Source organism: Terrapene carolina, unplaced genomic scaffold (genome assembly GCF_002925995.2).
Source record: "Terrapene carolina triunguis isolate 2854851 unplaced genomic scaffold, T_m_triunguis-2.0 Scaffold236, whole genome shotgun sequence".
Classification (NCBI taxonomy): domain Eukaryota; kingdom Metazoa; phylum Chordata; order Testudines; family Emydidae; genus Terrapene; species Terrapene triunguis.
This window is the reverse complement of record NW_020664587.1, coordinates 9,099,934-9,114,040: the sequence shown is the minus strand read 5'-3', so window position 1 is coordinate 9,114,040 and position 14,107 is coordinate 9,099,934. Positions and strand designations below refer to the sequence as shown.

At 47.3% G+C, this 14,107-nt stretch overlaps 2 protein-coding genes across 4 annotated transcripts in view; both read left to right on the top strand.

The window, feature by feature from the left end:
• The window catches only part of ARID1A (AT-rich interaction domain 1A), a 77,599-nt gene extending 67,916 nt beyond the window's left edge, over positions 1-9,683 (top strand). For all 3 annotated transcript variants that reach the window (XM_024203319.3, XM_024203320.3, XM_024203322.3), the window contains exons 13-20: positions 1,408-1,540; positions 1,925-2,097; positions 2,302-2,452; positions 2,578-2,709; positions 2,856-2,952; positions 4,498-5,371; positions 5,694-5,824; positions 6,734-9,683. In XM_024203319.3, the coding sequence (XP_024059087.2) occupies positions 1,408-1,540; positions 1,925-2,097; positions 2,302-2,452; positions 2,578-2,709; positions 2,856-2,952; positions 4,498-5,371; positions 5,694-5,824; positions 6,734-8,449 (3,407 nt within the window). In that variant the 3' untranslated portion in view covers positions 8,450-9,683. The remainder of the gene's footprint in view (positions 1-1,407; positions 1,541-1,924; positions 2,098-2,301; positions 2,453-2,577; positions 2,710-2,855; positions 2,953-4,497; positions 5,372-5,693; positions 5,825-6,733) is intronic.
• Positions 9,684-13,298: 3,615 nt separating this feature from the next.
• Positions 13,299-14,107, top strand: part of PIGV (phosphatidylinositol glycan anchor biosynthesis class V) — a 17,208-nt gene continuing 16,399 nt past the window's right edge. Inside the window, exon 1 of the mRNA XM_024203324.3 lies at positions 13,299-13,344. The gene's annotated coding sequence lies outside the window, so the exon portion shown is untranslated. The remainder of the gene's footprint in view (positions 13,345-14,107) is intronic.

The following is a 14,107-nucleotide window of genomic DNA, read 5'->3' as shown; positions in this document are numbered from 1 at the left end:
GGGTTTAATTCCCAGGGGATGGAATTGGCTTGTCTCCAACTGTTTGTAAATTAGTGAGTGGGAGGGACAGCAGGGGGTGGGGACAAACAGCCTCTTCCTGTTGATGTCAGTGCGTTCTAATGCAGTGGAGCCCAGCGCTGAATTCCCAGGGGGGCGGGAGTGGAGCTGAAATGCTAATGAATAGTGAAGAAGGGTGTGGGGGAGGGGTTATGAATGAAGCTCCCTGCTGAGCTTGACTGCCCTTCCTTCTGTGGAGACGTCCCCAGATTGGGAGGGAGGAAGGGCGGGGGGGGGGGGGGGGAGAGAAAGGGGGTCCGAGGAAGGGGGGGCATAAACAAACATGACCTGTATGTGACCTTAGAGGATTTTAATGAATAGCTGAAATGACTCATCAACCAGCAAGGCTGAAGCTGAGGGATATCGGGTGCCGGGAATGGTAACTAATGGAAACATTAATTAAGAGTTCAGCTCTTGCCAGCTGCATGTAGTTCCACTGGAATAGTGGAACTCCCTAAGCTCACTGTGTGCTTGGTTACACGTGGTGGCCTAGGATTATCAAGTGAGGGTTTTCCATAGCTGCTTTGTCTCAATTGATCCTCCACTTCTTGGCTAAACAAGGGCTTTATCATTCATTGAAAGTGCTGTTCTTTCTCCGGTCCCTGTTCCTGAGAGTCTGTCCCAAGATGGCTTAGGAGTGCTTCTAGAGTTATCCTGAATGAATCCCCACCGGAAAGGGCACGTCAGATAAGGGAGCCTTGCAGTACAGAATCACAGAGTGACTTCCACTGAAGGCGGTGGAGTTTCCATCTCATAAAGGATGTGAGCTTTGAGACATTAAACTCGCTACCTTTGGCTTGAGTACGGCGTGAACATGAAGGTGCAGGGCCGCTAACTGTGATAGTGGGGTTGGGGTTGTCACGCTTGCTGGAGAAACACTTTAATTCTGTGCAGCCTGGTACACTGCTAAGCATCTTCCTCTGACACCTGATAATCTGGGGAGCTTGTCCAGTATGGTGGGGAGGTGATTTAAAGGGGTGTGGGTGGGACAATCGGATAGAAAGGATAAGAGACATTCTTTCTGAGAGAGAATTATGAGGGCCTTAAGCGTTCTCACAGCTCAACACGTTGTGTATGGATTTGTTGGGAAGTCTGGACAGCCGATGGTATGTCGTTGTATTGCTATATTTGCTATGGCTTTCCTTTATCTTTCAAACCGGTTCTGTTTTAGAGGGAGGCTTATGGGGTGGGGTTAGAGAGAGGTCTCACCTGTCCATGTTTTGAGACTGGCCATACCACTCCTTCAGGGGGTCTCTCTTGATTTTTTGAGTTGCTGAGATTCTCGCGTGTTTCTGGGTAACCTCCTCTGTCTGGTGCAGATCTACTCACGCTGGCTTTCTCTGCTTGCAGCGGGTTCAGGCTCCATGCAGGGGCCTCAGACACCTCAATCCACCAGCAGCTCTATGGCAGAGGGAGGAGATTTGAAACCACCAACGCCAGCGTCTACGCCACACAGTCAGATGCCCCCTTTGCCAGGCATCAGGTATTCCACTGCCACATTCTGTCTGCTGCGAGCAAAGGACCTGTGTTGCTGGCAGGATTGCTAATGTTCGCTAGCAGTTGTGAGTTGGGGCCGAGATGAGCGTTTTGGTCAGTCGCACGAGTCAGGCTCATTTTGTAGTAACTGGTAGTGAAGCTGTGGAGTTGGCAACTATATCCCATCATCTGTGTAATGATTTCTTCTCTCCTAGGGGTTTCCCTTTTTGAAGCGAAACGAGGTGTTTTTTTTTCCTCTTTTGAGGGTGGGTCTGTCAGGAAGGGGGATATGATCACCCATCTTGTAGCGGAAGTGAGGGTATCTGGGGGTGGGGGGTCGAAGAGCGGCACAGGACTTTACTCTAAACAGTGTGTTCTTGTATTATATCAGGAGTAACTCAGTAGGTCTTCAGGATGCCTTTGCAGATGGCAGTGACCCCACGTTCCAGAAGCGGAATTCCATGACTCCAAATCCCGGGTACCAGCCCAGCATGAATACCTCTGACATGATGGGTCGCATGTCCTACGAGCCAAATAAGGATCCTTACAGCAGTATGAGGAAAGGTGATTGAGCTCTTAATACTCTTTTATACAGAAGCACTTAATCCATTGAACTGTCTAACCCCTGAAAGGTGCCTTAGGGCTATATGGAGCCCCTGGGCCAGAGCCATGCGGCCTCATGTTCATCCATCTCCTGCAAAAGGGGAGAACGTTTTTTCTGATTCCAAGGTGAACTTGCTGTGCTGATCCTTTCTTTTCCTCTCCCAGCTCCAGGAAGTGACCCCTTCATGTCCTCAGGGCAGGGCCCCAACACTGGTATGGGTGACCCGTATAATCGTGCTGCAGGTCCAGGGATGGGTAACATGGCCCTGGGACAACGGCAACATTATCCCTATGGAGGTCCTTACGACAGAGTGAGGTGAGCGCTTGCTGGACTCTTAAGGTTAATAGTGTATCCCTTATTCACAACAGTGACTGCCCTGGTAGCCTCTTTCCTCTAGAGGAACAAAGGAGCAGCTGTGACAAGTGTATGTGTTTGTGTAGGACGGAGCCAGGAATGGGACCAGAGGGCAGCTTAGGAACCGGAACTCCCCAGGCCAACATTATGCCTTCCACCCCTGACTCAGGGATGTACTCTCCCAGCCGCTATCCACAGCAGCAGCAGCAGCAGCAACGGTAGGTGCAGGCTGGTGCCAAACGAGCAGCGTTTGCCAGTTAATAGAACTGGTTGCCTCCCACAACAGACAGGGAGTTCAGAAACCCTTATCACTAAGTGTGCACCTGGGCAGAGGGTGATGCACCTGTTCAATCTCTCTCTGCAGACATGATTCCTATGGCAATCAGTTCTCCACTCAAGGCACATCCTCTGGCAGTCCCTTTCCCAGTCAGCAAACCACCATCTATCAACAACAGCAGCAGGTGAGCTCCCCAAACCTCTCCGGTTCGCTCAAGAGAAGCGTGGGATGATTTACCTGTGGAAAGTTGTCAAAAGCAAATTGTTTTCTGGGGTAGCTGTCTGCTGTACTGATTTCTATTTAATGTTGAGAGTTATATAACATGTACACGCCCAAACATCATGCAGCACCTTTCCATGTTACTGCCAGTTTCCAAGTAGTTAAACAGGTTTTAATGCAACTTTGCTGTAATACACGTTGTGGTTTTGTGCAGTGTGTACAACATTTAGTCCTGTTAACCGTGTTCTGTAAAGTAGGGGCTCTTCAGTACACAGCTAGTACAGTTACTTGTTCAGATTCTGGGAGCCCAGAAAGCTTCACTTGGGGTTCTGTTCTCTCTATAACCTACTTGTCTGATCCCCACAGTATCTCTAACAGCAGGTTTGTCTAGTATTTCATGTATGGCCTCAGGATCATCCCTTAATAGTAACTGCCTCTGACTTGGATCCTTCCACGCAACCCAGAATTTTCTTGGATGTTTTTCATTTCCTGAGCCCATTGTTGAAGATTTTGCAGTTATATCCATCCCATGAGTGTTTTTATAGATATACAATGCACTTTGTTCAGAGAAGAGTTTAGCGTAACATCCATAAAAACTAAGAGAGGAAATTTAACTTGCTATTCATGGCAATGCCTCCACCAATCCCTTATTTTTCTTGCAGTTTTGGGATAGATCCTGTCTGGCTTGTGAACATATAGTAGAGGGCACTTGCAGAGCTCTGCTAAGAATAATTCCAACTGCTTTGCAGTTTGTTTGGCTTTGCAACCAGAGCCACAGGGCGCTGGGCCAAGGGTTTCAGTTACTTTGGTTCTCAAGTGTCTTCCTGGAGCTTTAGAGCTTCACTCTGAAGCCTAGATAGACAACACAGTAGTTAGGGCACAGGACTGGGAGTTGAGATCTGGGTTTTAATCCTGGTTCAGTCATGGCCTGACTGACCTTCCATATGTAAAAAAGGGGTCGTGCTCACTTCTGTACGATGCTTTAAGGTCTATGATGAAAGGAACAATTAGAAGTACAAACTATAGCTTTTGATTCACACCCTATCTGAGATTTCAGTGGAAACTTCTATTCTGTTGTCCAATTTATGGAAGAATTGGAACAGGGTCTGCTGAAGCTGCTGAGACTGACCAAACAGGAATCCACACACAGATTGTACTGTGTGATGACTGTGTACTAAAGGTTGAGGGTGCGCTCTTTTTATAGGCTATTGACCGTTAGCCTGCCCTGAAAGCATCCTTATGGAAGCAGCTAGGGAAACTCAAAATGCCTGAAGGAATCAGTCTTGGCTTGTACAATTTGGAGGTTGCTGTCTCTTCAGGCCTCATGTGGGAAGGTTGGTCTTATTGACCATTTAGAAAAACTCACCCCAGTGCAGGTTAGAGAATAGCATTCGTATGATTTGGGATGCAGTCCCACTTGGTCTGTGTAGCTCTGCCACAGAATTCACATTGCCTTTAGCGTTTTATAAATATTCTCCATTACCAACTGCTTTGTACATCTTCCTTGTAGAATTACAAGCGACCGATGGATGGCAATTATGGCCCGCCTGCCAAGCGACACGAAGGGGAGATGTACAACGTCTCGTACAGCACCGGGCAGGGGCAGGCGCAGCAGCAGCTGCCTACAGCACAGACCCAACAACCGAGCCAGCAGCAAACTGCACAGCCTTATACATGTCCTGCTGTGGAGAACCAGTATGGGAGTACATATCCTGCCACCGACCGCCGACCTGCAGGAGGGCCGCAGAACCAGTTCCCATTCCAATTTGGCAGAGACAGGGTCTCCGCTCCCCCAGGCTCGACTGCCCAGCAGAATATGCCACCCCAGATGATGGGTGGTCCTATACAATCTACTCCAGAGGGCCTGCAGCAGGGCACCTTGTGGCAAGGGCGCAATGAAATAGGGTACAGCTATCCAAATCGGCAGAGTTCAGGCTCTGCAGCCCAGGGGCCTGCTTATCATGGAGTGAATCGAACAGATGAAATTCTACATTCAGATCAGAGGGTAAATCACGAGGGGCCATGGCCCTCCCATGGGAACCGTCAGCCTCCTTATGGTCCTTCTGCCCCGGTACCCCCAATGACAAGGCCCCCACAGCCTAACTACCAGACCCCTCCTAGCATGCAGAATCACATTCCTCAGGTATCCAGCCCAGCACCTCTGCCCAGACCTCTGGAGAACCGCACCTCACCCAGCAAATCTCCGTTCCTGCACTCGGGGATGAAAATGCAGAAAGCAGGACCTCCCGTCCCTGCCTCGCATATAGCCTCAGCAGCCGTACAGCCTCCCATGATACGACGGGACATCACCTTCCCACCCGGATCAGTGGAAGCTACGCAGCCTGTGTTGAAGCAAAGGAGACGGCTGACAACGAAAGATATTGGTAAGATTAAGTTCCCACTCTGCTGTAGCTGTTGGGGATGATGTCTGTCAGAGGACCATCACCGCTTTTGGGGACAGGTTGTTGGGAAGGGGAGCCACCAAAGGAAATGGGTCTCAGGTGGCTTTGTCTGAATCACCATTCTCTCTCTCTCTCTCTTCCCTCCCTCCCCCCTGGGATATTTGGTTTGTCTGCACTGTGGTCTGTAAAGCCCTGTGGAATGGGCTGTTGTGCTGTCCATGGAATCGGAAAGCAATATTGAGTGTCAGTCCTTTTTTTGTTTCTCAGCGCCAGGAACTGGAGGTATCATATGTTTATATTACAGGAACTCCTGAAGCATGGAGAGTGATGATGTCTCTGAAGTCTGGGCTGCTGGCTGAAAGTACGTGGGCCTTAGATACCATAAACATCCTGCTCTATGATGACAACAGCATAATGACCTTCAACCTCAGCCAGGTGGGTGCAGATGCTCTGAGATATAGGTCTTTGAAGCACTGACCTATGTTCAGAATGCTGTCAACAAGATAGCAGAATACAGGTCGTCTTCGTCTAGGGCCAAACTTCCAGCCATCCCAACATTTGCAGAAATGTAACATAACTGTTGTGAAGGCCAACCCTGAATACATACATGCACAGAGTCTGACTAATTGCATGCCCCACTACTTTGTCGGTATACACAGTTATCCACTTGCATTGTTTGCAAATGCAAGGTTTTGCCTGGATGGTGTTGTCTCTGTGGTACAAAAAGGGAATAACAAGGATGAGGTGTTCAAACCTATCTTCACAGTAAGGGCACCGCAAAATGCTGAAGGCTGACTATCTTCTCTGATGATCTACAATGCCATTTTGTTTTCTCTAGCTGTCTGTCAGGCCTCTTTTCCTGAAGTTTGGATGCCAGTTCAAGGAAGTTAACCTTCTTCCTAAGCTGGCTCTGGCTGGGTGTCTTGTGTATGTGGCGTTACACTTCCTTCCTCCTCACCCCAGCCATAGCAAAAAGTATGAACCGCAATATTGTAAATACTGTTTCAATTGCTGTTGTATTTTGCCACCCTGTGCTTGAAGGAAGGAAGGAGGTGACCAGGAAGGGGGCATAGGGGCATGTCATATGTTTGGTCAGTGATGGATAGTAAAATGCTGACTCTTTTTTTTTTTTTTCTCCCCCTCCATCACCCCCTTTCCCAGAAGATGGGAAGTCTATTTGAAGTAGCAAATACTGTAATGTGTAGCCAGTATAAGAAGAAACTAATTGCCAATACTGCTTCAGCCCTTAACCATCTTCTGACCAACCTCCCCAATCACTTGTATTGGCCTAGCTTGCTCTGATTTTTTTTTTTTCCTCCCCTACCCTTGTTCTTTCTATTGCAGCTGCCAGGGTTGCTGGAACTGCTGGTGGAATATTTCCGGCGTTGCCTGATCGAAATCTTTGGGATCCTAAAGGAATATGAGGTGGGAGATCCGGGACAAAAAACACTATTAGATCCTGAAAGATTCTGCAAGTCTTCAAGTCCCCCTCCTGAAGAGGGGGATGAAGAGGAGGAGCCACAGAGCCCTACCTCTGAGGAAGAGGAGGAGGAAGAGGAAGAGGAGGCTGCATTTGCAAGTAAAGACAAAGCACCCCTAGAGAGCAATGAAGAAAAACTAGTCAGTAAATTTGACAAGCTTCCAGTCAAGATAGTGCAGAAGAATGACCCATTTGTGGTAGATTACTCCGACAAGCTGGGGCGAGTACAGGAGTTTGAAAGTGGATTGCTGCACTGGCGGATTGGTGGTGGGGACACCACTGAACACATTCAAACCCACTTCGAGAGCAAAATGGAGCTACTGTTAACTCACAAACGAGCTTCCTGCAACTCTGCCTTGAGAAAACGTTCTGCAGCTGAGAGCAATCCAGGAACTAGAGAGAGGGAGAATCTGCCATCTGATGGTCCCCCGGAGAAAAGGATAACCGCTACTATGGATGACATGCTTTCGGCACGGTCAGGCTCACTGGCGGAGGAGGAGGTCAAAAACTCGGAAGCAACAAAGGAAAGCAGCAAATTTCCATTTGGCAGTAGTCCAGCTCAGAGCCACAGAAATATCAAAATTCTGGAGGACGAACCTCACAGTAAAGATGAGACACCCCTGTGCACCCTTCTAGACTGGCAAGACTCTCTAGCTAAACGCTGCGTCTGTGTGTCTAACATCATCAGGAGTTTATCGTTTGTGCCGGGCAATGACTTTGAAATGTCTAAGCACCCCGGTCTGCTGCTGATTCTAGGGAAACTGATTCTCCTGCACCACAAGCATCCGGAACGCAAACAGGCACCACTGACCTACGAGAAGGAAGAGGAGCAGGACCAAGGGGTGAGCTGCAACAAGGTGGAGTGGTGGTGGGACTGCTTGGAGATGCTGCGTGAAAACACGCTGGTTACGCTGGCCAACATTTCTGGTCAGTTGGACCTCTCCCCGTACCCGGAAAGCATCTGTTTGCCTGTCTTGGATGGACTCCTCCACTGGGCAGTATGTCCATCAGCAGAGGCCCAGGATCCTTTTCCAACCCTGGGGCCTAATGCTGTCCTCTCCCCTCAGAGACTGGTTTTGGAAACTCTCAGCAAACTCAGCATCCAGGATAACAACGTGGATTTGATTCTTGCAACTCCCCCCTTTAGTCGCTTGGAGAAGGTCTACAGCACCATGGTGCGCTTCCTTAGTGACCGAAAGAACCCCGTGTGTCGAGAGATGGCTGTGGTACTACTGGCCAACTTGGCACAGGGCGACAGCCTGGCAGCTAGAGCAATTGCAGTGCAGAAGGGCAGCATTGGCAACTTGTTGGGCTTCTTGGAGGACAGCCTGGCAACCACTCAGTTCCAGCAGAGTCAGGCCAGCTTGATGCACATGCAAAACCCTCCCTTTGAGTCGACGAGTGTGGACATGATGCGTCGGGCAGCTCGGGCGCTGCTTGCCCTGGCCAAAGTGGACGAGAACCACTCTGAGTTCACGTTATATGAGTCGCGGCTGTTGGACATCTCCGTGTCGCCTTTGATGAACTCGTTGGTTTCACAAGTTATTTGTGATGTACTGTTTTTAATTGGCCAGTCATGACAGCCGTGGGATGCCTATACCCCTGTGTGCGTGTGCGTGAGTGGAGAACTTAGAAACTGACTGTTGCCCTTTATTTATGCAAAACCACCTCAGAATCCACTGTCTGCCCTGCGCTGCCCTGCTTCTCCCTGGGGAAAGACGTCCCCCTTCCCTTTTCCCCTCACCCCACCCTCAACTCTGTCCTGAACCCCCAGTTCAAGGAGACAAACGTTCTGCCTACGTAGAAGACTTTTTTTTTATTTTAACCAAAGTTACTGTCGTTTACAGTGAGTTTGGGGAAAACGACTTGCCGTGTTATCGCATCGACAGGCGCCACTTTCATAACTGTTTTTAATGGTAAACTCGGAAGGACAAAAGTGACTGCTGAACTCTGTGTGGTTTATCGTTGTACATTCACAATCTTGCAGGAACCAAGAAGTTACCAGTTGTGAACAGACCTTGTCCAATGGAGGCCTGTGCAGTAGAGTGTAGAACTTCATGTACTGTACACCTTAAACTGTAAACATACTGTAATAATGTCTCACATTGAAAAAAAAACGCTGGATCAGCAGCAAGCTGTAGTTTTTAAAAATGTTTTTAGTTAATGTTGAGGAGAAAAAAAAGGCTTTTCCCCCAAAGTATCATGTGTGAACCTACAACACCCTGACCTCTTTCTCTCTTCCTCCTTGATTGTATGAATAACCCTGAGATCACCTCTTAGAACTGGTTTTAACCTTTAGCTGCAGCCTGAACGCTGCCACGTGTGTATATATATATGACGTTGTACATTGCACATACCCTCAGATTCCTTGCAGTTTTGTCCCCCTCCTCCCCACCCCTTTATAGTATGACGAGTTAACGAGTTGATGACCTGCAAAAGCGAGACACAATTATTTAATCTCTTGCCAGACATCTCTCTCTGGAGGATGCTGTACAGGTCTTTGTGTATAAAGTCATTGCTGTCTCAGCAGCCAATCAACTTATAGTTTATTTTTCCTGTTTTTGTTTTCTTTCTAATCGAGGTGTGAAAAAGTTCTAGGTTCAGTTGAAGTTCCTGATGAAGAAACACAATTGAGATTTTTCAGTGATGAATTCTGCATATTTGTATTTCAGACGATGTAGCTAAAAACTTGATGTAAATTCCTCCCTTTTTTCCTTTTTTGGCTTAATGAATATCATTTATTCAGTATGAAATCTTTATACTATATGTTCCACGTGTTAAGAATAAATGTACATTAAATCTTGGTAAGATGTTTGTAAGGGTTTTTATTTTTTATTAGAAAGATGGATACTATCTGTGTCTCCACTGACCCTAATGCCACGTTCTTGTCTGTTGGCATAGACTAGTCATAGTGGTGGTAGTTTGGCTTCATAAATACAAATCCTGCTTCCAGGGAAAATCTGAATTTTGTAGTGGAAACTTGGGAGCTAATTGGGGATCCATTCATTGTGAGGTTAAAAAAGAATATAATTTAGAGGCAGAGAAACAGTTGCCTTTTGGTATTTGAAAGAAGAAAATTTTATTTAGAAAGAGAGATATGGAGAGAGAGAGAGCTTTCTTGGAACTTTGTGTGGACTCTGACTTCCTGAAAGAAAGGGAGGTTTCCAGTAAGCAGGGTTTTAACAACCTTCAGCCAGCAACCAAATTTCAGTCTATGGTCCAGTAATCCTTGTTCTGGATGTGACAATCTGCAAGTTAATAGGTTCTGGTTGGTTAGTAAATGTATAAATTTTACTTTAGCTTTTCATAAAACATTGCTGAAATTTTGGCGAGGTCAATAATGAAATGCCATGTAAGTAAAAAGACCAGCCAAGGAAAAGGAGTGAATTATTTTAATGTAAATATCCTTTCTGTTCAAGAAACCAGAAACACCTCTCGTGTTTCGATGGTGTTTTTGCTTTTTAATTCATCCTTCCTCTCTGACATGTCCCAGTTCCTAACTTTGAAACCCACTGCCCTTCAGTGATTAGTCTTTAATTTCAGACTTCTGGAAGCAATTTCACCTCAATGTAGTGATGTTTATTGGTGATAATCAGGGGCTTCAAAACCAAACACTATATTTATAACTTTTCTTGCTTGGCTGGTGGGAATTGGGGAATCTTTGAACCCCCAGTTCCTTGGGAAATTGAGTTAATGGGGAAGTGAGCTCATAATAAAGTAGTATCTCTGATGGTCTTATTTTTGTGTTTTTAAAAAAGGTGTGTGCAGAACTTCAGCCCATTTTCATTTAATTTTAGCCATGTGCTAATTACTGGGATGACCACTAAAGTATCAAGTGTCTATTAATGCATCAGGAAAAAGTTTTTCTGTATGTAGAAAGATGACGATCTGTGTCTTTAACCCTTCATTTCTGGTATGTAGATTGTCCGGTCTCCTAGCTGCTTTGTTTAAATGGAGAATCTCATGTCTGGTTCTTGTAGGCATTAGTGAACTAGGAAATCTGAATTGACGGTGTGAGATTTTAAACTAAAAGAACCTCAGCAGCAATGTCCACAAGGTACTGCCAACAGCTTGTGTCCAAGGGCTTGTCTGCAGGCTTGCAGTCACTTTTCATCCTAAGGGGACTTCAGGTATTTCACAGCTAATGCTATGTGGAGAGGCACAGAAGAGTGAAGCTGCCAATAATTACCAGTTCCACTGACATTTGCTAACTGAGCTGAGGGGAAACTCCTAGCATGTTCCCCACCAGGCGGATTAATTTATGTATATTCCAGTGGTCATCTTTAATTAAAAAAAAAAAGTATACATTAGCATAGATGGAAAATAAGTACAGTGAGAACAAGCAATGTCCACAATTGTAATTAGGTTTGACTCAAGTCCCTGACAGAATGCAAGTCTTAATGCTTTGACCTGACTTCTACTGTTGCAAGGAATGCCTATGAAAATTTGAAGCCTAACTCCTTTTCTTGACCCAGGGAGCTTAGGCAGCCTTTTATCATTGTTTTCTCCTGCTATTGGGAAAGCTGGTTCTCCCATCTTCCAGTCAGAGCCTGGACTGAAGCATCTTTATGAACTTCCTTTGAAGATATGAGTGAAGATGACTGTCCGTTCCATGTATTGCTAGAACATCATTTAACAGAAGAAAACGCCATAATACCTTTGCAATATTTTGCTAGATTTATTTTAAACCAGATTACAAACAAAAACTAACATGTCCTTGATGGACTGTGGTGCCCTTATTTAAATGTAACTATATCACTAAGAAGTACTTCGTGAGGTCTTGGCGAAAGCAAAATCTGATAAGTCACTATTCACTCTGTGGGCAAGATCTTGAGTGGAGTCTTTTTCACTATTAGTAATGTTAATAACTGAATGTACAAATATGGTATGTTACCCAATGCACTGTAGCATGTAACATTGTATAATATACTTTGGCATGTTACTGGCCTAAACTGAATTGCTGACTTAATGCTGGTGTAGTATCTGCATTAGTGGGGCTGTACTGGTATAATTACATAATGCAAAATTCCTTAATGTAGACTGGGTTTAAGTGCGGAAGACAGACAGTGATGATCGTTGATCGGGAAAGTTGTGGCCTGTACAGAATTGCCTTGGCTGAGTTCTGAGGCTTTATAATTAGAGGGTTGGAGATCTGTCCTCAGGTATGCACTGTGGCACAGCTAATGGCATAAAGCAGATAGAACGAACAGCATTGCTTCAGTGGAACTTACTGCAATGGTGATATTCAGGTATTAGTTCCTTATGTCCCTCCGGGGAAGAACATCATAGTGGACTCAAGCTGGTACTTCTCAATGACTGTCACTGCCTGCTCTGTAGGTTGCTTTTGGTTGAGCGGAAGCTAGTTCATAGTTTTCACTGATGGTTGCCAACTTGTATCACAGTATCGGCATCTCAAAAAAGTGTCTTAAACAGTGAGCTAGCCAAGGAGGCCACTTCCAAGACTTTAAGCATTTTGGTTTTATAGATGCTACTTTATAGCCACATAACAGATGCATCATATCTATTAAATGAGAAGAGGATACCGGAGTACCACTAACTTCAAGAATGAGAGGGCTCTTGTAGTTTTGTTATCCTGGGGATAATTTGCAGTTACCATTTGGGGGATGGGGAGGGGAAGTTTATCCATTTGGGGGATGGGGAGGGGAAGTATTAGGTATGGAGTAGGAGAAAGAAGGAAATATTTGTGTAGGTGGATGTACATTAAATGTTAACCGGAGTGATTCACACATGCAACCAGGCTCTTCCTGCTGGCTTTGGAGTGAATTTCCTTAATGGGAGATTTTAATTTTCCATGTTAGTTTTCCAACAGAGGGCAGACTTAAATTTTAGACATCTTTTAATTGGCATTCTAGCTGTCACTTCCAACGTGTGTCTGGTTACCTGCTCAAGTCAGGTTCATTACTTTCTTAAAGGCTGAGATGCAGTTCATGACTTTTTGTCATGAGTATTCTTGCAATCAAATCTGTACCGACACTGTACTTTTGACCTACTAAGCCCTTGCAGCCACAGAGGAAGAGACCAAATGGTGAACGATTGCTAGAGAGGCCATTCAGCTAAAGGTTGAAGAAAATTCTTGCAATTGCTTCTCGTTCCTCCTACATCTTGCACTTTTTTGGTAGAGAAAGAGTTTGTGCATCAGCAATGTCTAGGGGCGTATTGGTTTTATTTCTCTCAAGTATATGAAACTAGAAAATATATTTTCCTCCTTATGTGAAAACATATCCTAGATGATCTCAGCTGTTTGCAATATTCCCTAATCCTCTTGGTTGCCTACTATAGGAGAAAACTGCTAGGTATTTAAGAGTCTATAAACAGCAGGTTATGGGCATTTAGAATGGGCTGTAGGTGATTTTATTTTTTCCTCTCCTCCCACTATGGGTGACACTGAACTAAGTTGTCCAGGAAGAGCCTGACTCCAGAGCAGCTGGTTTTGAAAGATGTTCTCGTGCAGCAGGTGCGTACTGGGTAACGAATCGAGCCGTGGTGTAAACGCTGCTGTCAGAGTAATGGGGGCCTACTCCAGTGCAGGCCACGAGCCCGTAGAGCCATTGTTCTGCCACGTGGGGAAAAGTTGGCGGATAAAGCTTGTGGGAATGACACAGGTTTAAACGGTCTCTGCTGCCCCGGCTCGGCCACTCCCGCTTGCTGGGGGGGCTGGGACCCAGTGCAGGGCTCCTTTCCCGGGGGGAGCAGCTGCCCCCCCCCCCCCCCCCCCGCGCGGTTCCCGGGCGCGTGGGGGGGCGGGGGGGGCCCGGGGGGGGGGGGGGGGGGGGGGGGGCGCAGGGGGAGCCGTTGCTCCCCTCGCGGAGCCCCTCAGCGCTCGCGGCGGCTGAAAGGCGGGAGGCAGAGGGTCGCTGTGACGAGGCCCGGCCCTGGAGCTCGCGCTGCGGGCCCGGCGCGGCCAGTGGCGGCAGGGGAGCGGGGGGCCCCCAGGGCCCGGAGCTGGCGCTGAGTCACGGACCCTCCCGCCCAGCGCGGGGGAGGGGCGGGGTCGCTGGAGCCCCGCGGGTGGGGGAGGCGCCGCAGCCGCGTGCGCACGCGCGCGCTCTGAGGCGAGGCGGCCCAGCGGCTGCCCTTAGCAAAGAGGGCGGCTCCCCTCCCCGCGGACGCCGCGTGCGTGATCCGGGCGGGCGGCTTCACGGAATCCTAAAGCGCAGGCGCAGAAAGCCGCGTGCCTCCGGAAGTGCTCGCTGCGAGGCGGAAGCGAGGGGGCGGTG